Source organism: Haliaeetus albicilla, chromosome 10 (genome assembly GCF_947461875.1).
Source record: "Haliaeetus albicilla chromosome 10, bHalAlb1.1, whole genome shotgun sequence".
Lineage (NCBI taxonomy): Eukaryota > Metazoa > Chordata > Aves > Accipitriformes > Accipitridae > Haliaeetus > Haliaeetus albicilla.
The window spans coordinates 4,493,895-4,521,470 of record NC_091492.1 but is presented as its reverse complement, the minus strand read 5'-3'; the positions used below and the strand labels follow the sequence as shown (position 1 = coordinate 4,521,470).

The 27,576-nt window shown below is 38.2% G+C and overlaps 1 protein-coding gene across 3 annotated transcripts in view; it reads left to right on the top strand.

The window, feature by feature from the left end:
• The window catches only part of CDH13 (cadherin 13), a 540,036-nt gene that overhangs the window by 491,895 nt on the left and 20,565 nt on the right, over positions 1-27,576 (top strand). The window contains exons 12-14 of one of the 3 annotated variants that reach the window (XM_069793367.1): positions 2,928-3,161; positions 4,480-4,695; positions 19,939-25,704. In XM_069793367.1, the coding sequence (XP_069649468.1) occupies positions 2,928-3,161; positions 4,480-4,695; positions 19,939-19,946 (458 nt within the window). In that variant the 3' untranslated portion in view covers positions 19,947-25,704. Of the gene's footprint in view, positions 1-2,927; positions 3,162-4,479; positions 4,734-19,938; positions 25,705-27,576 lie in introns of those variants that run through there. The other 2 variants (XM_069793368.1, XM_069793366.1) reach the window with 2 other exon arrangements.

The following is a 27,576-nucleotide window of genomic DNA, read 5'->3' as shown; positions in this document are numbered from 1 at the left end:
AGTCTCTTTTTCACTTGTTGCATCTTACAACAGCAGTAGCGATTGCCTGACTGATGACCGCTATTAGAAGCTTTGTATGCAGTCTAATGCCAGGATACGAAGACATTACCAGTCCTGATCCAATTCAGATAAGTGTATCACACATTTCCAATTGCAGCATGTTCTAAAAGGAACCTGTACTTTTTTAGTGTTGCTGATCAAAGTTCCAGTCTCACAGACCTTAACTAACTTGAAAGATCTTACTTGCGTTTTGGTCTCATTGAAGATTACTTGTTAAGGTTCTCAGTCTTGCCCTATTAAAATCAGGATTCAATACCAAGCTTTCACTTTCTTTCCACATAAAATTAACTATCCTTCAGTCTCTGTTTTAGTAGCTTTTACACACGTGAGTACTGCTGTTTCGTTCATAAGTTTGTCCTAGTATATTCACAGCTATGCTGCTTGTGGGAGCCTTAGCAGGAATTTGAAATTATCTCTATCCCAAATGGCTCTAAATGCACCTAAAGGTTTAAAGTATTCAGCCTCCAGAGGAATGGCCAGTTCAGTTCAGTGACAAAAATGGGAGTAGAGCTCTTTTGAAAAGCTGCTCCCAAGGGTTGTTGGACAGAGCCCTTTATGTCTTGGTTTATGCATTAATTCTGCTTTCAGCTGCAAGGTTTTACAATACAAATTAAGAAAAGTTTTATTTCAGAATTAAAATATGCTATGGAAATCTTTCATTTCAAAACCAAAGCTGTCTGGAGATCCTGAGAATTCTGAATTATTTCAAAGGCATCATATTGTCAACTTTATGAAAGTCATATATTTCCAATGGATATGTTGTGGCCATTTTCCCTTGATTCATTTTTTGGATGTATTTTTTAATGACATGTGTGTTAACAAGCTTCAGTTTATGACCTTGACATTTGCTTTCTTTTCTTCTGGAGGTCTTCATAAATCACCAAAAGATTTTGTTTAAATCATTATAAATAAACCAACCAGAGAATAAGTCATTGAAATGGACAGAAGCAATTTCCTTTCTCTCTGTTTGTGCATAATAGTTGACTGGCCCATAAGCCGTACAAAGAGAGTGAAACATTTGCATGGCAGAGAAAATGCAACCGTATCTGCGTTTGACAAAATAACAGTACATTCATAATGCTGTTGGCTTCTTAATTTCAAAAGGCAGATTTTAATATTACTGACTTCAGAGAAAGATAAGAAGGGCAGTGCATAAGACGTTATCAGTCCAGTGTGGAAATAATGCATTCAAAATTAAAGACAGCAGTTTAATTAAGTGCATGAAAGGCTGGCTTTTATGATCATATTTCAAATAGTCGAATGTCTTTTCATCCATTCTGCCGTATGACTTTACTTAATAATATATCAAGAACAAAAAATGTATTGGAGTCTTTCTGCAAATTCAATTAGTCCAATAAAAAGTGAAAAATAATTTCTTTTTCATTAAAAAGAGCTCAACCCTAACCCTTCTGATGACAAAGTGCAAGATGGGGGGGGGGGGAGGGGGATGCTAAAGAACCAATAAAATTCTGCCTTTGTTACGCATTTATGTGTGCATGAAACAGATGAAGTGTCACCATTAGTAACATTTGTTATTGGAAGGACTAATTGCATTCTGCTACAGTTAGTAGTTTATCAGATCCAGACCACAGGGTATTTACTTCTCCCTTAGGATGCACTCACAGTGTAGCAATAATTCCATAGTTTATTGGGCTGCTATAGGCAGGGTAATTATGCTAAAGTGTACCTCTTTCAGTGCTAAACTTAAAACTACCATGACACATTGCACTAGTGCTTTACAGGTTAAGTGCAACCTCTTGAATCCTTTCTACCTGCTAAGGGTTTATAGCTAAGGGAAGTGCAGAGATCGTAGATCTTGTGTACTAAACCAGAAAAACGAGTAACACAAACAACCCAGAAGTGCAGCATTTCAAATGAGAAATTATTAAGTACACAATGCAACAAAGGAAGTAACGAGCGTTTAGAAAACTTTGAGATCAGTTAAAATGGGGTGGCAAAAGGATCTGTACTAAGATATCGAGCTTTAGACTGAAAGCAGTAGGTTACTGGCTCATCCATGGCACACATCTGTAGTGACTGAAAATTATTACCACTTGTCAGCTCCTCTCTGACCTCTGTGAAATGAGGTGCTAGTCTCAGTCCGGCTCCCAGTGGGCAGACCTCTCCATTACAAACACTTCCCGCGCCACGGCTGGTTTGTCAGTCACAGCCTTGGCGCAAAGGCTTGTAGCGGTACCACGGTGAATAAACAACATCCTCACCTCTGAAGCTGGTTCTTTCAGGTCAGGGCTCAGGCAGGCTGGCAAATAATTGGAGAAAGCTTGAAACTCCACCACTAACACAGGGTGGCTCTGGGTAAATAAAAGATCTCATTTTCCAGAGTTGTCCGTTGACAGGTTTCACTTCTACTGACATAACTAAATGTGGCCCTAAGGGTTGTTAAGGAATGATCTGGTCCTGTTCTGTTTATGGGCACCCACTATACAAATTGATTCCTCTCTGCTGTCATTTTTCCTCTTACTTGTCTTGCTCTTGATTCTTTTAATACCATGCTGTCTGTCTAGGGGATGTTTCCTACTATGTTTCTCTCAGTATGTGTTTATGAACAGATTCTTTTCCAGATATCTATTCATGTCCTAATCTCATTTTAACTTCAAAATATCCCTCTCCCAGAGGTTTCCTTAGAATAATTATGCATACTGTATAGAATCAGACAGGCTGCATTCTGAAAATACAGCAATGAATTTACAATAGTGACTCATCAGTTTTTTTAAACAAATAATTTTCATATAACAGAGGTAAGAACTATAAAAATTATTTCCCCTTGCAAGCATGCAGGTAGAGATAAGAGCGAGTGTTTATGGAAGTATGATTTAATAAACATGTGTTTGGTTTTTTTCATATAGGTAACCCTCCCGCTACAGGTACAGGAACTTTACACATCACCTTGGAGGATGTCAATGACAATGTCCCATCCCTTTATCCAACACTGGCCAAAGTTTGTGACGATGCAAAAGATCTCAGGATAGTGGTACTAGGAGCGTCCGACAAAGACCTTCATCCCAACACAGACCCATTCAAGTTTGAACTGAGTAAGCAATCTGGCCCAGAAAAATTGTGGAGAATCACCAAACTTAACGGTAAGTCTATTACTTCTTTTTCTTATGCATTGAGTCCTCCCGCCTCTAGATCCCAGTACGCTCACCTGAGGCTGTCCATTATGTGAATTCAGGAGCAGTTGTGCATTAAATTCTTGCAGGATGGACCCATTGCTGCTGCTTTACACTGTGCTGGTTTTGCTCGGACCAGCTGTCTGGTGGGACATACTAATATTCTGTTTGCATTTTCTCTGAAATCTGAACTTTTTCCCTCTTCTTATTACATTGACCAAACTTTTTTCTTTTAGCTTTGCATTAAAGAAAAGCTACTAATGACTTATAGTTCTGTAAAGATTACCATATTTCTTGACATGGAATTTGTTTGCATGAGATGCACAAGGCTTTGCTATAGGACAGCATGAAACTTTTGCATGGGCTTTAGCAATGTACTTGAAAAACTTCCTGATTTTAAGTATTTGAACTCTTCACAAATAAAATACCCAAATTCACTGGGACCAAACACTATTGGTAAGAGGAACAAAGCACATGCTATGCAATTGCAGAAGGTTCGTATGGCAAACTGTGGGCACAAAGTACTCCATTTCCTTTTAATGTAGATTATTTCTATTTGTTTTCTAGCATGTATTATTTATCTCTGTCACTATCAAATCTTTTAGCAGTTCACTTCATATTCCCCTTAGAAAAACTAAAGATGGATGTGGTGTCTGTAGCTGCCTGCAGGACAAAATGGAGTCATCATTTTCTTTGCTGTTCTCCAAACATCAAACCACCACTCTGTTAAACCCCCTAAAAGAGTTAGCACACTCACCTGGGTACCAACAGGTGTTATGACCCACTGTTGCTCAGGTGGAGGAGATCTGTGGATCTGAAGGGGCATTACCTCCCTTCCCTGCCTTCTCAGTCAAACGGGGGAAGCAGTTAAGCAGCTTTTTCTGTATTCCTTCCAAGAAGGGGTTTTTTCCTTTGGTAAATAGCTATATTTTTCCCTCTTGTGTTGCTTTGTGGATGATGTGTCTTAGCATTTCATTAGTAAATTAGTTTACACAAGCAAATTCTGCCAATAATTTGCAGACCAAATCATGTATTTAAATAAAAGGGGCTCTTAAAAGTCTTTCTTTTGGTGGGGTTTGGAATAAGTTTGCAATTAGCTCTCAGCCCATGAAAGAATTTCCATAATGCCTTTTCTTACCTCCAGTTCAATTCTTTAATCTTTTCCTTAGAGCGTTCTCATTTTCTTCTTATTTCCATGAGTAACTGTGGCACGTCTAATATTGTTTGCAGATTCCTCTTCCCTTCCAAACCACCGCTATTTGGCTAATTCTTACCTTATCTTTTGCAGATACTCATGCCCAGGTCGTCCTGCTTCAAAACCTGAAAAAGGCCAATTACAACATCCCAATCTCAGTGACAGATTCTGGAAAACCACCTCTGACTAACAACACAGAACTGAAATTACAAGTGTGTTCCTGCAAGAAATCCAAAATGGACTGCAGTGCAACTGATGCCCTTCATATCAGCATGACCCTTATCCTTCTTTCACTCTTCAGTTTATTTTGTAAGTCTTTTCCTGAACTCTAAGTAATGAAGTATTATTTAGCTGCTCGTTTGTACACTGCATAAGAAAACCTACCAAGGGAGAAGTTAAATTCATACATTGATATCATAATGCAGTAAGTTTGGGGTTCTTTTTTCCTGAGGAAGTAGCTAGAAGAAAGAGGGAGGGGAGGTTTTTTCCATAGTCAAAAAATAGCAACAAATGCCTGGTTGTCAAATTAAGAAATAGAAGCAATAATTTTAAGAAGGATCAAAGAGAATTAGAGCTAGCATATGATAAACCAAGAAGTACCAGCTGTAGTAGCAGATTTGTGAGACGCTTTCTTTCATCTCTCCCCACTTGAATTCAATTCAAAAACAGAAACAGGAGATTAAAGGTGTTCTTGTAACAATAGCTGTTCTGGGTCACCATGAAAATGAGTACTGTCTGCTTCAATCTATTCCTCTGTATAAAGTGCACAAGCAACTGGAACGTGAGGAACTTATTCAAGATTCTGGGCTTAGAGCCACCCAGAATTGATAATGAAATTGCAAGTCTGGGTAGGAGGGCAGAGAGACCTGATATATAAAGGAAGGTTCTGCTGCTTCTGAGAAAGCTTTCTAAGAGAGACTTACAAAATTCCTCATTTGAATGAGTAAAAAAAACATCTGACTATGACTGAAGAGTAGGAATTCAAAGCCATGGAATCCCACCATCTAACCTAGATGTGTCCCTGGCTTGTCCTGGGACAGCTTCCAGCAAAATTTTTGATGCAGTATTATTGTTCCTTATCTGTTAGAGAGGAATAGCTGTATCCTATAACTTTGATAGTAAATCTGTTATTCAAGGATTATTACCGTCATCTTCTGTTAGTAAAATACATTGTATGGTGAATTAATACTTGAGCCATGGTGAAAGGCCTTACATTCTTGATGAGATAAAATCTACCATGAGGCAGAGATAGAGGTCAAGGCAGAGACTAGTTTACACATCTGAGGCTTGGTGTATGCTTGATTACACATCTTGTCAAGTTTTTTCTTATAGTATATTACTTTCATCCCAAAAGGTTAGCATGAAGGTCATTGTGAGAGAATTAGAACTAGCTAATGTTTGTGATGCTCTTTGAAGATGAAAAGGACTATATAAATGCTAAGTGGAAATTCACGTTCTTTGTTCCAATCAGTGATATCTGAAGTATGTCCATTGGCTTTGGTTCAGTTATTCTGGGTTTAGTCTGCTGGAACCAAACGCAGACTTCATCTGTTAGAAGTAATATGTTAAAAGTATTTGACAGTACGTGACACTATCGCATCAGTGATATAAATATGCAGCCCACTGATTCAAATATATTCTTGTTACCACTTCATAAATGTTGCTAGTGCTATACTAAGCATGACTTTCACCACTGGAATTACTTTCTTATCTGACATGATTTGCACTTGAACTTTATTTACATTAATGCACCTGCTCAGAATACAATGAGGTAGAGAAAAGCTTTTTTGCTTTTGAAAGTAATCATGTTGCTTTTTTCTAGCCCCCAAAAGGAGTCCAATCATTTTTCTCACATTGAATTATGAAAAGCAGTTCTAGGTATTGGAAAGCTCTTCTTGAGTTGCTCTTCTTGACTACGGATCTTCCCCAGCTCAGCTGTGGGCAGAATATAGGCCCCTGGCATCTGAATGGTGCGTGGTGCTCTGAATGGCAGAGGGATTCCCTCTCCTACTGTAAAAGAATAAATAGCACTGAATAGTCTTTTACACTGTGAAACAATAGAGACATGCCTAGAGCCTTCCTGCAACCTTACATTCATTCAGAGTGAGTACCGTAATAAGTATGGAGAGAGTTGTAATTTTAGACAAAGCATGGAGTAAGATTACTACGCACATAATCCGCCAGCAGTATGATGTTCCTGTCTGTTGTCTGAGCAATAAAACCAAAGCAAAGGGAAGTAGTGGGTGAGTTGAAAGGAAGGGGAAGGAAAGATCTCCCTCTTGGGATAGAGGCTGTTTTATACACAGTTGTTGTGAGTGAGAGCATGATTTGCACAAACAGACTTCAGCATAGAGAGACCTAATCCTCAACACAGGACCGCGGTTTTTTGCTAAACATTTGCTACTCCTCAGTTGTGTGGTTTGGGTTCACCCAGTCACACAGAGTGAGGCTGGTATTCCATGTCTGGTACAGATACCTAATAGTGCTTCTGCAAAGCCAGCAAGCGTAACAACTTTCATAACCATTTTCCTCAGGTATAAATGACTACATGGAGACATAAAAGAATGAGGCCGGCAGTCAGTTAAAATAATGTGGTTCTGTATTTGAACTTCTCTAAAATGTGCTGGTATCATTGCATTCCCAATTCATTTTCACACAGTTTTTTTATAACTGCGATTAGTTTCATTGCAATGTTTTGTATAGTCCAAATATTTATCAGAGTAATCAAAGATTACGATGCCATAAAAACAAAGAGAACTTTAGTGCTTATTGAACAGATGAAATATCCCATTTCTAGTGGCAAGTTATGGGTTTAATTTTTGCAAAAGCCCTTACGTGGCTCACTTTGCTCCCAATGTTTATGTTTTATGAGGCTCTTGTTCCTAGGAGGTAAATCCTTCAGTCAAATGAACTTTGTTATTCATGCCAAAGTATTTCTTTTTGTATTTGACATCTGGCGTGAGGATAGATAGCCCTGTGAAAGAGCTGTTCGTGGTAAAAATGCCCTGCATGAACCTCCTCCCCATACAAAACATCTTGGTATTATCATTTAAATGGTGCAATTATTATCTATACTTAGAATATGTGCCTCCTTTGCAAATCATGGAAGAAGTCATATGTGGTAGATTTCTGAAGTATCTGAGCAAAGAACTGAAGAGCCTGATTAAAACTGTAATGCATGCAAAAAGCAGCACTTTTGCCTATTTTGTAGCTGCCCTACTGTGTTCAGTATATTGAGGGATAATGAGATACAGACTACAGAGTTGCCCAGAAGCCTTTGGAAAGGTAGATATACTTGGAACAAGAAAAATTTAGGAGTTCTTGTCAGCCAGAAATAGAACATGTAACATGCCAATGTATATGGGCAGATTGCTGGTTTTCCACAACAAAACAGTAAGGTGTTTGGTGGAATTGAAAGATGGTGAATATAGAGTTGATTGAAAAAAGGAGCATCTTTGCATATTTTGTACTTAACCTAACTCATTACCACTGGGAATGGCTGAAGTCAAGCTGGAACGATGCATAGTGGACAGGTAGAGGACTTTCCAAAGTTGTAATAGTTAATGCTAACAAATATTGGAAAGAATATTCTTATCTGTCATTAATGCAGACACCACCATGTTCAAGATGAGACCTAGTGTAGTGGCATCTTCTCCTCTGTCAGCTTTTCCTAGCCACTCCTGGAGACAAGATAGGACCAAAATGTTCAGATATAATTTAGAATTTAGTAATTCAGATTGAGGAAAAAGAACAGAACAAAAAATAGATCTGTGTTCCTCGTCAGGGAGAAGGACTACAGAAATCAGTTACTTGAGGGAGAGAGAAAGTGGGAGAAAGAGAAAGCGTGTCATGCAGCATGTCTGGTGCTGGGTTGATTGCCCATGTTGTCCCTTACTGCTGTATTGTCTCAGTCATCTCATGTTTTCAACTGACACAGCTAAAATAGCTCTGTTCAGAATGAATATAACCAAAGTGATATGCTCAACAACACTAGAATTTTAAACAAGTTCTCTCTGGAAGGCTTCTGAACATTTTTCGTAAGAGAGTATCTACAACGTTGCATAACGATGAGGGACGGAGAGAGAGGGAAAAAATACAGCCTGTATTGCAACCTACAAATTGGTAGCTGGTATTTCATTTAGGTATTAGTTGAACAATACCTAAAAGGGAGAACCAATACCTAAAAGGGAGAATAGCTATCCTTGAAAATTTTGCTTAAGTATCATCAATTTCACAACAAATTATTGTACATATATGTTTAACAAACATTTAACAGCGATCTCTTCTCGAGATATACTGAGGTCGGTAAAGCCGTGCTTTTTGCCCACTGGCAATGACATGGCAGAGTAAGTTTCTGTAAGGAACTTGGTCAGAACAAGCCAAATCAAAGGCATACATCAAAGAACTTTTAATTCCTAAGTTACCTACAGGTGACTGAAAAAACAAAACAAGCTAAAAAAGTAAAAGATCAAGATAAAAACAAATTTTTGTATATTGTCATAATGAAGTTGGCAATAAAACCTGCCCCAGGCCCTATGGGAGACTGAGAAAGAACTACTTTAGCTGGCAGAACTAGGCTTTATATCAATTACAAATTATTTATATTATTATTATTTAAAGGAGTATTTGAATTCTGGACTTTTGACAATAATTATTTCACTTAATTGCATAATCAAACAATGATAATTGCATTTTATATTTCCTTTTATATTCTACCAACATAAAAAACCAAGTTAGATTCAAATAAGTTGAATCAAGGGACTAAAAGAAGAACCAAAGGCACAGTAGTCATCCTGAACAAGCAGAATTCAGAGCAATTCCATTAGTAGCTCAGTCACACTAGCAGTAATATTTTAGTTAAATTTCCTTGTCAGAAAAAGACTGGACTTTAAACATTTCATGTTGGGAAAAAAAATAATGATATCTTACTTGACTGTAAAACATTGATAAACGTTTTTTTATTAACCTGGCCAGTGGACTACAAAGTTGTAAGTTGACTTGAGCTTCAATAAGTAAACTATTCCATTATTATGAACAGAAAGTAAGGTAAAAGACTGGGGGAAAATACTGCTATGAAGAAATTAAATAAGCTGGAGGTCTCTACATTGAAATTAATTTGCTAAACTGAGGGTGAAAGGCCTCAGGTGTGTTGAAAAACAGAGACACACACAGATGTCTGTACTGCGATTGCAAAGAAGCCTTAGAGATACCCTTGAATTTAACTTCCTATTAATTTCCACTAACTTTTCCTGGTTTAATGCCTGCTGTCCCCCACCATGTTTTTCTGATTTGAGGGATGAAGCTCCAGGGTCAGTAGACAAAATGTCTTTTCTTTTTCCCTTGAAAATTATGTTTGGTATTAAACTACTACAAAAATTCAAAGTATATTAAATTGGTGGATTTGAATGTGCCTGAACATAGACAGCCAGAGTTAAAACTGCAGTGTTATCTTTCACCTAGTTCATTTTTCAAAGCAACAGAAGCATCTGTGTCTCTTGTATATCCCATGTTATTTGTGCAGGAACATCAAATGTCTGAAGACTGAAGCAATGCATTCTTGAATGGCGTAAGACTAAAACAAATGATAGCAGGTTTCAAATGGAAAAGACCTTTAAGGTCATTGCTCTTTCCATTACAAGTACAGATTTGTTACCTGCAGATTCACAGTTTTCAGCCTTTATGTGAGTTACTTGGCTTAGTTTTAGACAATCAGATAGTATATTTTTTTCAGGGTTCAACTACTCTTTAGTTTTTACAGTAGGATTTTTGTTTTCCCAAGAAAAAAAGAAAAAGTTCATCCCTGTTCCATATAGTTCCAAAGAGGAGCTTCAGAGGAACCATTCCCAATAGGTGAATTTGCTAAAAACAATACTTTTTTTTTTTTTTTTACCTTTTAGGTTGTCTTAGCATATTTTCATCTTCTATAGCAATTTTCTACTTCTCAGAGCGGTAGCTAATTAAATCAATATTGGCTAGAATTTCAAAAACTACCAAGATGGGGAGAGTTTGGCTGTGAAAGGTGGTCTGTTGGGGGGTTTTTTTGCACCATTCTAATTTAAGTTACGTTCTTGCATTGGAGCACATACCATGTGGGTTCTTAAAGTGGCAGCTAAATGATGCTACCCAAGTAAATGGAAATTACTGACATTTAGTGAGTTCCGGTGATATAAATCTCACCTCCTAAAACCAATAATAACAGCAGCAATATCCATTATTACTTCTAATACTTATCTTTGTTACAGATGCTTTTGTCCATATTAACATTATTGTTGTTACTGCTAAATCATCAGTGAATATAGATGCTTTCTCAAACGCGTGTGTGAGAAAAATACCATTGTTATTTGTCTCCTCAAAGATTTTGGTTTAGACTCTAGTAAGGAAAGGATGGTTTGGGGGTTAAGCGATTGCATTTAAATTGAGACAGTCTTGATTTGAATCTCACTTTTAACACAGACCTCTGTGTCCAGTCTTCTAATTTCTCTGCAGGTGTATTCAGTCTGCAATTTGTTGTGCAGTTGGCTTTGGGAGCCCACCTAAAGTTAATGGGGCTTGAAATGGCACAGAAGTCCATATGTATGTACATAATTGGAGACAGGATGTTTATATACCTAGTCATATAGACATGACAAATAGAAATATCCTCAAATTGTACATCAGCATATTTAAAATGTACTTAATGACATTACATTTTATTGAGTCAATTAGGTGGGAAATGGCATTTTACGCACATTTTAAACCATCCAAACATGTTCCAGAAGTATAGACATGAAAAAAATACGACAGTTTAGAAGAAAGATGCGTGTTTGGAATGCAAAAGAGAAAAAAACGTTACTAGCAAATACAGCTCCTTCCCTAAGAGCTGTAATATTGTTCCTGATGGTCATTCTGTAGACATGAAATGAACATTTAAAGAGATTGGTTTGATAGACCATTCGGTGTTGTGAATTCAAATGAACATCTTATATTTTCATTTTCTCAACAGTAACTGTTGATATATAATATTTTGTATTTCTTTTCTGAACAACCTCTTAAAATCACATAAATATATTACTTCAGATAGTTATCATCTGGAGTGGACTATAACTAAAAACTAGAACTGAATAGATGACCAGTTCAAATATTTTTTCTGTCGTTAATGGCCGCTATACACCATGGGATTTTTGTTTCTTTTAACTGTCTCTGTCCTTGGGTATTTCCCCACTCTGTAACATCCAAACCCCTCAAAATGTGGTCTCCATGCAGGCAGCTTGCTATTCGGCTTTAGATGTGATATGTTATGTTAAAGATGAATGGGGGAGATTTGTTGTGCCTAAAGGTTAGATGATGTTGCTTTTGCTGCTCTACTAGACAGCTGACAGTTATGAAGTCCTTTAAAATGCCATCGATGTTTAGAGTATTTCAGACTACATCTTAAAGCCTTACTTTACCCATACACTTAATTTGTATACGTCGTCGGTCATTATTTATGTAAGCTGTCATGCTTGTTGAGTTCTTCTTTGAAAAATATTGAAATAGTCAGGTTGATACCAACATAGCCAAACCTGGCAATTTTCTAATTTGATTTTTTCCTTTTCTGTGGCTTCTAAGCATAATACTTGCTTCTCATTTTTATTCTTACTTAATAAGAGTTTTTTCAGATGATTCTTTCAGTATTTCAAGCTGGGATTAGTGTATACCGACAGATCTGAATGTGTCTGGACTACTTATGTTCATGTTTTACTTGCTGTAAACTGATAGTAAACTATACTGTACTGCTGTGGAAGATGAGATCTGACTGCTTAAGCAGTTATACATTGCTTTAAAAGGTTGGCTAGCTGTTACAGTTGATGCATTTCATTTTCAGCATAAATATGAAAAATTAGGAGACTTGTTCAATGCTACTATTTCAAAACTGTACTTATTCATTTCACTTGCTGAATATTCTCAACTCTTCAGCTAAATTTATCAGATTAGAGCATGAGAAAATATACCTCAAGATTGCAGGCAGTCACCTGTGCAATTGTTTTGAAAAAACTGGAATAGAAAGGAAGCATTTATTTCCTATTGGTCAAATGAAGGTGACATTGCTTTGGCAAAGTATCCAGCTAAAATTCATATCACTTAAACAAAAATAAAAATCTAGGACATCTTAGCTGCTTTACCCTGGAAACTACCACCACCCCCCAGTAAGACACTTCATATCCCTAGTGAACAGGAATTTTATTAGAAGATGCTTTATGTGATAAATGTAGCAGTGCACTGGACTGGGTAGTACATGTTTCTGAATTTCTAAGCAGACACAGCTAGTCTTTCAGTTGATCCGAGGAACTTTTCTCGCAGATGGTGCTGCGTATATGCACGTATGTTTTGCACTTTGTAAAACCAGCCCGTTACATAGTGAGTATATGTGGGTACATGACAAGGAAGAGGTGAAGCAGAAACAAGGATTCAATGATGAGCAAAGCCCCTGCCAGGAGTCAGAAGAATAAGAGCACTTTGACATAAATCAGCACTGTTTCAGATCTGCCAGTAAAGTCTTATAATAAATAAGTTAGCAGTGTGAGAGACACTCTTGGAAACATCATCTGCTGGTGTCAAACAGAGACCCTTTGAAAATGACTTCAGCCTGAGCAACTTATTCCCCTGTGCAAGCTGATTAGTTTGGACTGGCATCTTTCTCCACTGTCTTGCCAATTGTGGCCAATTACATAGTACACGCTGGCATTTTAGCTCCTGAAGTTAAATATTGATATTGGTATATGAGACCCTACTGGAGCTTCAAGTAGAGTTATGAGACACTCATTTCACAAACAGACTACTCATGCATGCTGTGTTTTTCCTATCATTAAGAACTTTGAAATCATTTCCTCACATAAATGGGAAACAAATTATACATGATGTTATAAGCTGAAAATTTTCAGGATAAAAAGTCATTTACTTCTCTCTTCCTTATAAACTTTTCCACAATGTACTAAAGTTCAGTGAGATCACTAATTTGCTCTAGTCACAAGCGTACCTACTGCTATTCCTGATGCTAAAACTGAATTTCTTAATTGCAGGAATAAGGACACATATCTGTCTGGGAATAGCTCTTTCAGTCTTTCAAATTCAGTGAGATTTGGGGCAAAACGTTTCCCTTCTTTTTTTGAGAAAACAATACCAGGGTAGTCAAAAACCATTGACCACTAGATTTTGGCACTTGCAGCAAAGCCTAGCCAGTGCTTTGGACCACTGAAGAGGTCACAGAAGAGCATAGCTATTAAATGATTATTTTATACAAAAGTGCAAAATATTATAATATAGGCATATGGTACAAAGACTGTGACACTTTTGGTGTTGAAAACTTACCCATGACAAATCAGCCAGTGATGTACATGAAAACCGTTCATGTTTTTCCAAGTTCTGCGTGAAGGTCAAACTAATAACTGTGTATCTAATTAATGTCCTTTTATAGGTGGTAAATCCAGGAAAGAAGTACCTGGATGTTGATTAGCTGCCTAATCAGAAACATGGTTCTGATCTCTTCTACCATTTTCATATTACTTCTTTAACATTACTGAGGTTTTGAAAAAGTCCATGATGTCATGTAGACTTTTAATTATGCAAAGATTAATGTAATATTTCTGATGAGAGGGTAATTGAAAGAAATCTGAAAGAAATGGAGCATGCATGAGTTGAGTTGAACTCCAAACTCCAGCTGTGTTAACTCTCTCCTCTGTGTTAAATGGGAATTACAGGATGAATGCATCTTGGGTAAAGTTCATTCCTGTACAGAGGGTCAGCATGAAACTTAAATGCCTTTAATTTTTATGAGGTTTTAACTGCACTAGAGGAAGCACAGTCTGTGTAATGGGGGGTGAGTTTGGCCTCATAAGGAACACATCGTTCAAAGGCTTTGAATTACTCAGCTTAGGCCTGTTTCTTTAAAATAAGCAGGGAATTGAGTCACTAGTATGTAAATATGTTCAGAGAAAGCTAAGGCTGCAACAGGGAAAGCTAAAGTGCCTGGGAAATGCCAAAACATTTTCTGAGATCAGAAGTCATTTTGCAAACAAGACTGTTTATTGGCTGATTAGAAGGGTTCTGCTGGAATATAAGCTTTTGGCAACCTGAACCGTAGTGAATGAGGCTACATGCTATCAGTTGTCTTTTTCCTAGGATAGGGCATTATGAAATCTTTTTAAAGAGTTACGTGCATTTTTTTTTCTCCATTTTCTTCTATCACGTAAATCAGCATAAGGAATAAGCCTTAAATTACTCCACTGTGAAATAGACAGGTAGCTATAGTAATTGAAGAAGTCAATATTATAAACATTTAGTGTGTATTAGGTGGCTTGCTCCTTTTCTGAACCAATTAGGCATCCAAACCCCCATGACTAGATGATAATTCAGATTTGTCCTGTGGAGTTTGCCACCAACATCATCAACAACTCAACCTTCCAAATACAGTCAACATCAATAGACTTTAGTGGGAGTAGAACAGGGGTTTTGTTCCATTTAAGTTTCTACATCATGAATCTCCCTACCCTAAACTGCATACTTAGAAGTATATTCCTATAGAGTTATTACACTCCATACTATTAGTACATTAGACCCAGATAAACATGTACAGTGGTTGTCAGTTTTCTTGACCAGCAAAAGCAAGCATCATCTTCCAACACCAAAGTACTAATGCCAACAGACACCATCTGTTTATGACAACGGGCTGTGCTTTCTTATCTGAGACCCATTAACCTTAATAGTAATAATTCAGACAGCAAGCACAAAAATAGCCCTGCCTATTTCACTGTTATCTCGCTATTTGACTGTTATCTTAAAAGGAATGTGGCTGAATGTATCTCTCAAGTGGCAAAGAGGTAGAGCAGAGGAGAACTGTGAGATAAAAATGGTGAAGATCACATTAGAGACTGCAGTAAGAGTGATTTCTGGAGAAAGAAGTCATATATAGCTATGCTAGCTTTACGCTGCTTCTGCATTCCCCAGATACCTTAAGGGAAAGGTGGGGGGTGACCACGTAAGAACAAGGATGCACACACCGCCTTCGTGGCTTTCGTGCCTGGAGCCGTATGCAGCAAATTACTTATTGTAGGCAGACAGGAATCATGTTTAGAACAACACATGGTGTGTAACAATTCTTGAGTGCTGCGACCAGCTATATAGACTGTGCTGTTCTTAACAGCCAATACAAAGAAAATAAAATAATTACTAGGCATAATGATCATTAGTGTACAGATCTAAACCTGCCAGGCACAGGCTTACCAGGGCGTTAAGTTCCTAAAAGAGATAGTTAGCATGGATCAGCAAATGTGCTCCCTGCACACATTATGTGCACATTTTATGCTCACATTATTCCTTAAATACTAACGTCTTTTATGTGCTGTTGCCAGCTGCAAACTTTGAATCATGCATGATATAAAATACATAAGAATGGGTCCAAAAAAACCCCAATATATCAACACAACCCCATGAAGTCAGTGGATAAACACTAGGAGTCAGTAGTCTTTAGGTTAGCTGTTTAGAGGTGGGACTCAAGTAGACCCTAATAATTTAGCAGTGTGTGTGTGTTTCTGGAACTTTCATTTGGTCCTTCTTTATGGGGAGAATAAAGAAAAAAAAAAAGCAAACAAGAAAACTACAATTCCTATACAGAAAACAACAATGAACATTGGAAATCCAGCTGGGAGAACAGAGAGATTTTAAATATGGGCCAGATGCTTATCAGATCCCCGAAGAATTTATAATAGAGCAGTTCTGTTGATTGCAGCAGATCTGCTTACATTCATCATTGAGTTTTCTGCACAATACTTTGGTTGTTCTTGATTTCTGTAGATTTTGTATTAAGGGAGTTAGTTACTGGCCAGAATGCTTGTCCAATAACACCTTATATGACTATATCAGAGTATTTTTAGAAAGTAAATTTGTAACTAAAAAAACTTTGATACTAACCATAGAAGCTAAAAGTTAGACTAACTTCTCTACTGGACATAAGCGATTTTGTATCAACTTTGTGTGCAATAGAAAGAACAAAGACAGATACGGACGTGAGTATTCTCACTAGAACTACCAAAGATTATCATCATCTACTGAAATTTTACGGCACATAATTTTGAATGTTGAATCTGATTTTAAAAGCCAAAAACTACTCCTTTGGAAATCTACAAAAGGGTCAAGTCATCATTAATGAGGAGAGGGGTATATACTATCCTTCCAAACAATGTTTGGAATAAGATCATTCTCTTAACACAACTTTGGTGGAGGCTGGTGAAAGGGCTGAGCTGAATTCATAGTAGTCTTGGCACCCTTTGCCAATGCCAAGATTTTTGTAGATGTGTCAGCAAAAGCAGATGTTAAGGAGACAGCATTTTATGGATCCTTGCAGGGAGCTCCTCCTATTACATGGGAAAGCCTGGGAAAAAGCCCAAACAGGTTTCTTGGAAAACATGTCAATGAAAGCTGCCATCATGGGCTATGAATGACAGGAAAAACAGATCATGTAGAGATAATGCAGAAAAATATGTGCAGTAGGGAAGGGGCCATGAAGGAGTCAGAGTAACAGAGGTTTTGTCAAAGTGGCAGACTAGGAAAACGCTCCGTACAGCAAAAGACTGGCAGGATATGAGCACAGTAGCTTGAATTTGTCAAGGGCTGTGAAAAGATGTTGCAAAACTGTTAACTGAGGAGAGCCTGGGCAGGAGATTTAGCTGTTTGAATGGCTAGAAAAAGCCCTTTGGGATGATGTGTGAAAAAGAATCTTCTAAAGACATAACCTAAATATACAGACCTAGAAAGAAGATTCTATGGCAAAAACCTTCTCCAGTTTGTTTCTGGTTTTAGGCTTGAATAAGAGGCGGGATGATAGTGCTGTCCTGAGCAATCAAAGGAAGAACTAGAAGGGAGTGCTTTACGGGAAAGATTTAAGAACTCAGTTTTAGCTGGGCAGAGCTGTCAGCTAAACATCGAAGAAGGTATCACAGCTAGAGGTCGACATTTCAGTCTAAATGGAAAAGCAGGTAAAGGGAATAAGATCTCTGAACTGTCAGCACTGCAGTGATTGCTGAACATGGATGAATGGTGTCACGGAGGAGGGGAAGAAATTACAGTGGGGAGAAAAAATGTTTCCCCAGAAACCTGGGATGGAGGGAATGAGACAGAAGGGCATGCTGGACAAGTGATTAGAGAAATCATAGTAAAATGACAGGAGTCGCCACGGGAGCCAAGGAAAGCACCAGATTTCCAGCCATGCGATTAAATGGGTCAAAGGCAGCTGATAGGTTGAAGAAGTTGAGAAGCGATTTCAGCAGAAAGAAAGTCTAGCCAGGTACTGTAGAGCTTTAAGATGAAAGGGAGAAGAGCTGCGGTGGTGCTTGAAGAGGCAGGTGGGCTAACAGGGAGAATCAAAAAGCGCGCTTATATTGTGAGAGAGAGAAGCTAGCCTTCGATAGATTAAAACTAGCATAGGAAAAAGCATATTCATAATTAAAGCTGAACTAACTAGTTTTAACATATAGTTTGCTCAGAAAAGGCAAGGTGTATTATAAGGTAGTAACATTCATTATATCTGTCAATATGATGTAAAATATACAACCTTTTTACTAGGTCTGCACATAAATCAACATATATTGCCCTTTATTTACAAGCTGTTTGTGAAGCAGTCACTAGCTGCTTGAATTTGTGTGATATTTATAAATTTTGTGCTGACAGATTCCTCTGGTGAAGTTTTAGCCTATGGATTGTACAGCAATTCAGTGCTACAGCTGCTGTTCATTCATCATATACAAGTGCCTGTCCTTAGCAGGAAGATCTCCAGGGATCTCCTCAAGATTCAGAGTAGCTTTGCCAATTCAAAAGCTTGTTTCCTTTGAGTCAGGACTGAACAAATGCGCTTTAATGATACTAAGCTTCATTGTGATCTGGAAATGCTATTCTTCAGATGGTCTGAGATCAGAGTCCTGAACTCTTGCTTTTCACTACCCCAGGAAATCAAGTTGCTTAAGAGAATGTAGTCCTAGCTGGAATCCCTAATCCAGCTATAGCCAGACTTTGGCAGTCGTGATCACAACTTTCCTATATGTAAGTCTGGATCCTAATTTTGTGGCCAGCCCTTTTCTTTAAACAGCATGCTAAGAATCCATATGCAAGCAATTCCCGATTTTATCTTATTTGGAAATCTCAGTGATACTTCTCACTTCGGTAAGCCCCATCCATCGGTCCCTCTATGGATTCTTACACTTGCTTAATTGCCTTTACTTACCTTTGTTTAACAGAACTGAGGTCATGCTGTAGGGGGAAGGTCGGGCTGTTGCGTGCTATCTGGGTGCCTGCCTTGCTGCGTAGCCCATCTGGACAGGCCTCTAGCTGGAAGAGTTTAATATTGAAGTCAATTCAAATAATACCAAGATAATAACAAGAAACAAACAGATAAAGTAAAAGAAAGAGCCTTATCAATAGTTATATTAAACTTGATTTGTCCCAAAAGAAAAGCAGATAATTAAAAATGAGTAAAGAACACAAGCCAGCATCTCTTAACGACTATTACGTTACTGTTTACGCTGCATGCATCTGTGGTTGTGACAAAACTATTGATATATTGCATCATGTAACTGTACAAATGCAATATATATTGAACAAACATTTCCTGAGTGTTTGCGAGTTTTGATGCGTACGTTCGACTTGCATTTTGGGGTTCTGATACAGCAGTTGTCTCCTCCCAGGGTAGAGAGCTTGACTCCTTCAGTGCATCGTTGAGGCTTAACCCCAGTAGGCCAGTGAGCACCACACTGCTGCTCGCTCACTCCCTCCCCCAGCGGGATGGGGAGGAGAATCAGAAGGGGAAAAGGGAAAAAACTCGTGGGTTGAGATAAAGACAGTTTAATAGGTAAAGCAAAAGCTGCACGCACAAGCAAAAGCGAAATAAAGAATTCATTCACCACTTACTTCCCATCGGCAGGCAGGTGTTCAGCCATCTCCAGGAAGGCAGGGCTAAAATACGTAAAATCAGTCAAGTTGTGCCACCTTCACTTTTATTTTATTAAAAAAAAAAAAAAAAAAAAAAAAAAAGAAGTTAGATGTTAGTCTGCATAAGATTTATGTTTCTGTAACAACATTAATATGACATGCCAGCTCTTTTATTCCCTGGTATAGTCGCAAACTATAAGGCACTGTAAATGTGTTATTTTTAAAAAGATACTGTTTGTTTGCTCTTAGCTTGTCAGTGTGTGTGCACACGAGGGAGTGACTCATTGGAATTTTACTTGCACTCTTGCACTAACACAAATGATCAAGGTGTCAAATGGAGACAGTCAGGTCCTGGCTCGAGATTTATGCTCAGACCTCCGCACTACATCCTCCTGAATTGCACTACAAAGGTCTCTGAATACCCTAGGTGACATTTTGGGGTTTCCTCTTGGAGATTTCTGTCTCCACAAATAATTGCTTCTGAACCTGGATAATTTATATTTAATTACTGACAAATGTGCATGCACTCAATCAGTAATTTGATTAGGAAAAAAACCAAAAAGTTAAAAGATACTGTGATCTGCATAGTAATAATGACGCACATTTCCCATCATTTAGGTCTGTAAGAGCTCCTGACATTTGAAGCTGTACTACCGAGTTGCCATGGCAACGAGAAAAAAGAAAACGTCAGATCTGAAGATTGCAGTTTACAGTTACTGTTCTTCACTACTAGGCCTCAGTTGCTCCAGATTCAGTTTAATTTGCAACCTCACTTAATCTGTCCGACTATACATTGGTGTTTGACAGCCTCTACCCTAACTCCCGTTTATTAATGGATTCCTCTTGCAAGACGCAAGGTTTATGCGAATTATCTCTGAATGTCAAAAGACCACGACATCTAAACTGGACCTTGGGGGAGCAGAAAACAGATTGACTCCATTTTTTTCTATCTGTTGACTTGTTGCTATTCAACTGTTCAGAAAATATTTTGTCTGTGGGTTAGTATTTGTATATGTATGAGTGTATGTATATATATATATTTATATAGAGAGAAGAGTTATACAACAGGTTTAGCTTTTATAAAATATTCATCTGGAGTGGGCAAGGGACAAAGCAGAATAACACAGCCACAGATGAATTGTAACTATTCTACCATGGCTAAACCTACTGTATTTGCTGTTTATAGTGTGGCCAGAAGGAGAGAGCCTAATCCAATCATACCACTACAACAGCTGCTTTGTCGACACAAATAAAGCAGGTCCAGGGCTCTGCGGCGTCACTTCTTGTACCTCAGGTTCGGCAAACAAGAAATGCAAGTCCCCCCGGCTCGTTTCTGATCTGAACTGCTTTCCTTATGCCCCAAATGGAATTTACGATCCAGCAGGAGCCCGGCGCTTGGCTCCCCATTTCAGCGGGAGCAGCGCCGGGAGGTTCCGCAAAGCTCGGATTTGCGAGAAAGCCGGGAGCAGCCAGCTGCGACCGACACTGCATGGGTCACCATTTCCAGCAGTGGAAGCGCTGGGCCTGATTTCAGAGGGGCTCAAGTCAGCTTCCTTTATGTTCCTGCAGATAATTATTTGCTGGGGCAGTCTGCAAAATTTCAGTCTTTCGTCAGCTCTGCAGACACAGTTAAGTAGGTAGAGGTCTGCGCAGGAGAAGCTGATTAGAACAGCAAAAGCAAAGTATTTCTTGGAAGCACTGGTCTCTCTCTCAGCCTCTCTGCAGTTGTCATGACATACATAAGCGCAAGGAGGAAAACAGATGCCCTGTTCTATAAATATATTCACACACACACATATATATAGTTTTGAATATATATATACATACATACACATGTACACAGAGTTTCCAGTTAAGAGTAACAAGAGCATTTCTTTGTGTGTGTAAACTTACCACACTTGTTTGCAGACATGGAAAAAAAAGGGTGTTCGTTACATATCAATATCAATCCTTTTTTACTCTGTGAGCATGTAAGGTTAAAAAAAAAAACCTTTCTAACTGTTTCAAGATGATCATCTTGTTAATAAATTGTAAATGATCCATCAAAGCTCACACCAAATTTTTATAAAAGTAACACAAAAGTATACTAGTGACAGACTGTGGCTTTTATTAGAGCTTGCCAGTAACTAGGGTAAGGTAAGTGTCTTAGAATATTTTAATAAACTTGCTTATTTAAAGTTTAAACAAGAAAGCTTCCTTATGCAATAGAACTTTGCAGCTGCATTCTTTAGTTAGCATTTTTACAGTACTTATGAGTCATACCGTACGTCTATATGTCTACAGTGAGATTATGAGCATATCTTCCACGCCACATATATGTTTCAATGGTAAAGCTTTTTGGAAGCATTAAAAAGTCCAAACATACATTAAGTTTTCCATAATGCTACACTAGATATTAAATGTGTGTTGGTAGTTAAAAATTGCTGTACAATAGCTTTTCTCTGACTTCCTGTATTGTACCAAATATGAAACAGGTCTTTTTTTTTTTTTTTTTTAATCAAAAGGAGTAATAACAACAGCAACAGAGGAAAAATTAGTTTGTGTAGTGAACTTTCCTAATGTTGTAGATTTCTTGGTAAGATACAAGCTGCCTTCAGACAGGAACCCATTTTTCTTTTCCAGCTTAACTCCTGCAGTCCTGACCAAGTAAAATCTCCCACTGCCCTTCTTTCTCTCGCAGCACGCTCTAGGTATTTCAATTACCAAAGTGGTACTTTGAGGTGAGTGGGAGTTTCTGTTGAGCAAGGGCTTCAGGAGTGGGCTGTTAGGCAGCTGCAGGCATTTCAGCAGGAAAGTGCCTGATCTCAAACATTAACGTGGGCATGCTTCTGGTTCTCTTTCTCTGCCCATGCCTTGTAAAAATCCTATGCTGCTGCTTTATCATCAACAATCATGTCTTTAAAAAATATATATATATAATTTTCAGGCAAATTTTTCAAAAGGAAAAAAAAAATCAACAAATGCATAACACCACTGGATTTTCAACATGTATATTTAATGAACACATCCAAATGCACCCAAAGATAAACCGCACCCTATGCTTTGATCTACAAAGCCTCTATCATGAATAAAAGAAATTATCCTCCCCAAAAAATACTCTTTTTCTACTTTCTTTCTTCCTCTCTCTATCCAGCAAAACCCACCTGTAGAAAGATACCCACTGACATTAGTGTCATTTCTATCAAGTACCAGATAAAGCTACCCTTTTCTCCTTTAAACCAAGGCTCACATATCACTGAGTGGATCATTCCAAGGGCATCCAAAATGAGGAACAAAGAAAAATCTTTTCTGCCTGGAACTACACTAACAATGGGAAGAGTCTTTCTACCACTTTGTGCCCAAGGACAAGAGATCTTCTTGGATAATACTGCAACCTTTTGACATGTAGAGAGGTCAGCATCATGGCTGAAACTCTGAATCAAGACACGTCAAAGCCTTTATTCACCATTATCACTTCACTTCTGCACCTAGATTAAAGCCTCCCCAGCCTTTACTGCGTGTCTCTAGGCTTCAGACGGAGCTAATCACTGGCCCACCTAAGCATGCAAAGAGAAGATGAAGCTGCCATGTTAATGTTTCTCCCTCTCTGTACCTGAGAACAAACCCCATTTAACATGAGATTGTGGCACTTTCTGTAGCGTTATACAAGTGAGAAACCGTATTAGAATCTGAGTTTTCCTACCTGAATAAGATTGTCGACTCTGGCTCAAAAAATGATGCCCATTTCCTGAAACAAAGGAGCAACAATCACTTGTTAGTTTTTCTACAATATCGTGACAAAAGTAGAGAAGTTACAAAATTGGTTGTCATTTTTTTAATAGTTAATTATGTTTAACATTTGTTCAGCCAAGCTTGCTGTTTTTATAACATAGCACACTTCTACCTAGCTATTTTGGTCACTACAAACTGTTTATTTCAGTCTATGTTTATAGATATATAAAGCTGTCTAGAGTCAGAAAGGCAGTGAACTTGTTGATTTTAATTTTGTGACATGCACAAAACTTCTTGTGCAAAAATCATTTCACTTGAAAAAAGTATCTGCTGTTAAAACAAACACAATTTAGGTATAACAATCAGTGAGAGGAGTTTATTAGCAAGACCAAGGTCTCATTTGTGGTGTACTTGCTAATTGAGCCCTTGTCTGTACACCTCATGTGTGTGCTTTTACAGTATGCCTTTGTGCACTTATTAATGTACTTTTCGTTCAGTAACTGTAGGTCTGAAGATTAAAACAAAGGGAAATGAGCTGAATTTCCTACTGGGTATCGAGGAAAATTAGGTAAGAGTGGAACACTGGCTAATACACTTTCTGAGCCCTGTTCTCATCACATTTACACTGGTGTAGATCGAAAAGCAACTCCATTACTAGAATTGTTTGAGATTCAGTTAATCATATTTAGACGAAATTTTTCATCTAAACCTCTCCACATTTTGCTTTTACTGGTCTGCTGTGAACAGTAAAGCAGCAATATTTGTCACAGGATTGTTGAGTGCTTATATGTTATCAAAAGTCTGTCTTCTGTGGCATACAGAGAAACCTACAGCTTAGGTGCCTCCCACAGATGACGTGACTTCCTCTGCTGACCACTTTAACATGTCTCTAAGGCACCCAGCATAATTTGGTTTATTTGAAATGGCTGTGGCCTGTAGTCAAATAATTCATCCTGGTCTCATGCATAGTCATTTAAGTTAAGGATTACCATAATACAAACCTCATTTATTAAATTATGGACTTACAATCACTTTGTAGGGCCCTAGCTTAAATGTTTTATCACTACAAAAAAGACAGACATATGTTATATTAACAACTTTTACATCATTGGTCTTTCCTTTGCAAAGACCTCCTGTCTGAAATACTGAGAAAGCTGCCAATTTTCTTCTCAATTGCTACGAATACACTCAGCCACTTGAAACATAGCAGAATTTTGTACACAAATACTTTTACATCACTCTTTTTCTAAATGCTAAGTTTCTTTCTGAATGGATTTAATAATGTCTTAATTAATTAAAAAAAAAACCACAAGATAAATCATATTAAAGTCACATCAGCTTGAGAACACCAAGTAAGTCTAAGGAAAAAACTCTGATCCTATCTTCCTTTTATTGCATCTCTAGAAACTCTGTTGTCTGAGAGGTACACTGTCCAACGCTAACAAAAAGAAAAATAACTAAAATAGCAATTATTTTCTTTCAATTAACTCTGTGATCTAGAATCTGTAGAATTATCATGCAAAATACATTAGTAATTATCATAACTATTCTATTTAAAGCAGATATAGCTGACTAATTTACTATGTAAAACACATAACCCATTGACTACACTGTTCTCTTGCCTCACATCAAGATATGCTAGTTGATTTATATTTGTCCAAATGAAACGGATACACTCATACGCTCTCAGTGGAAAGTTACTAGTTGCACAATTGCTATGTGTGTGTATATATGTAGATATATAGAGATATACACATACACATATAAATATATATGTATATAATATATGCAGATGGAGGGAGACTAATACAACGTGGGGACTTGGAATAAGCAGTTTAATTCCATGAATTATGGATGAACACATGAGTTAAGGGACAGCACAGGTTACGTATGCCAAACTAGTCTGATTTACATAGAAGAAAAAAGGCAAAAACCCCACACACTAAAATCCAGGCTTATCCCAACTCTCATGTTGTATTTATGCTACCTTTAGCTGTCCCCTCTTAACGCAATTATATCATTTGAAGATATGCATAATTGTCTACTGACTCATTTTTAGTTGTCTATGTGTCAGCAGGTCACCAGTAGTGGAAAAGGAAGGGTTTATAGCCAGAATTCTGCATTACTGTGCTTTCAGTGGGACAGCTTTTTGGAAGTTTCATCCACCCTTTGAACATTACACTCCTCCTCCGCATCAGCAAATGACTGTATTTGATGGCTTGGGGTTAATGAATGTAGCCTAAAGACAGACTATGTGTATGTACATGCGTATGTACACACGCTGCCTGGGATTGTAGAATAAGAGCACGTCTGGTGGACTGTGATGGTGAATTCAGTACAAACAAGCTGTGGTGTTACTGCCATTTCAGACAGAACCCTCCTGTAAAATCACATTTGCCCCATGACAGACTCTGTCTCTTTAAGTTACCACCAGGATATTTTTTTATGATTTTTCGTTCTTTTTCTAAAGTTCAAGCAAGGAGGAAAATATTTTGTTTGATTTTAAAGATACTTAATTCAGCTACTTTTCCAGTTAATCGTTCCTTTGGGCCCTAGTTGCTGAATTGCTTGCTGTTTCTGAGGTGTAAATAAACGTTTTGATTTATGACGTGGTTGCAAAGAAACTTGTAATTTATTTGTGAAATGCTCAAATAAAGGATGTATGGGCTTTTACCTTTTGTCTGGGTGTAGACCTTCCTGATGCAATACAGCAGGAGAAGAAGACTACAAAATGACCTTGAGACTGCCAAAGGGCTGGAATAGCCTGAGCTAAATACAAGAAACTCCCACGTTGCTCTAAGTAAAAAGAGATAAATTGCAGTCTTCATCATCACCGTGCCGTGGTTATAGAATGAGAATCTGGAAGTTAGAGAGGCAAATAAGGTTTGACCACACAAGAAAGCAGTAGCAGATTATTTAGCACCCCTTCACGTGGCAGCAACGATTTGCCTTCTAAAGCCCCCCTTTCTTTACAAAGAGTTGCATTGAGCCAAACCTGGCTCAGATGTCCCTGGGCTGGACTGGGTGCAGGAGCTTTAATGGATTTTTGTTGCACTTCCTTTCTCCTTCACCTGGCCACCTTCCTCACCTACCGCCATCCGTTCAGCTTATATAGAACAGACGGCTACAAAAAGTGAACGTTGTGAACGACGCAGAAACAGGCTGAACAAACGTCAATCAGCAAGGACCACCGTGGGATGCTACAGGACTGCGTTTCTGTCCCTGCTGTCATGGCCAATTACAAGATGGCTTTTAACAGCTAGTACTGCCATAGTCTGTAGTCGCGTCTGATGCGCTCCCGCCCTGCGCTTAACTCCTCCTTAAGATGTGTAGGCAGATGCGGTCTGCTTGTTGCCCTGATTCAGAAAATCTTACTCCAAAATTTAGAGCCCTTCTCGCCTTCAAGCCCAAACTGCTCTGGGCCAGGTTACCCCAAAAAAGTTTCCACTGCTTTAATGCCCTTCTGTACCAGGAACTGCAGACTTCATTGACAAGGCTTATCGCTTTAGCATGCTGGAATTCAGGTTTGTAAGATACTATTTTCTTTTTTTACTAAGCTCTCATAATCTGTGATTATGAGGAGAAAGGAAGTGGGGTGTGCTTTCCCTGTGCTGCCAGCTGCTCCCGGACATTGCAGAAGGGCCCAGTAGGTGACATAAATAAAAAAATAATAATTCTGGCCCAGAATCCAGGGCAGAAAAAAGAATAGGCTAGGCAGAATGAAAATCCTGCAGCAAATTTGCACCATAGCACTATGGCATTATTGCCTCTTTACCAGGGAATTCTTTTTCCAGCACAAAGCTTGAGCCTGTTGGCTTTCTGACATTCCTGCGAGTTGTTTTTTTAGATCTTCTAGGAAGTTACCTAAAGTGACAGAGACACATAAAGATAGAATATCTCTGAAAATAGCCTTTTACTACATCTGAGAAGAGAGAAAGCTGGGAGAGGGAGGGCAGCATTTGAAGGAAACATTTGAGTACAAGCCACAGCAACTTGCTTTCACCGAGACCCACATCGAGCTTTTGCCTGTTGCTGATGCTTTATCAGACTTTGAATCTAAAGGGGGCTTTTTAATGTGGTCCGTAATAAGTAGAGGATGAAAGAGCATACGTGAAACTTCTGGTGTAATTGGGCAAAAGGTCATTACCTGAAAGCCACAGCAAAAAAGCATCACCTCCTTTCGTCTCAGTTGAGAACATTGTCCTAAACTAATGCTGTGCCTTGTACCTTAAAAGAGGTGTTTGAAACAGTACAAAGTTAAATCATAAGCAAGGAAATGTTAACAGAGAGAGAAAATGCTGAATGGTTTTTAGTCAGGTAGAAGTTTTCTGTTGCCCTTTCAACCTTCTTCTGTCTCATCTAACACCACACATTCTGGATTGCAGTCTACTCTTACTTGGTAACTTTGCACAGTTCAATCCAGTTACGTTTTTTCTCCAGCAATAGTAAATCAGAACAGTCCCTTCTGGCTTCAGTACAACCTCCTTACCTGCAGAAACAAAGCAAGGGTCATTGCTCCTGCTGTAAAACTATTGGGATGCTCTT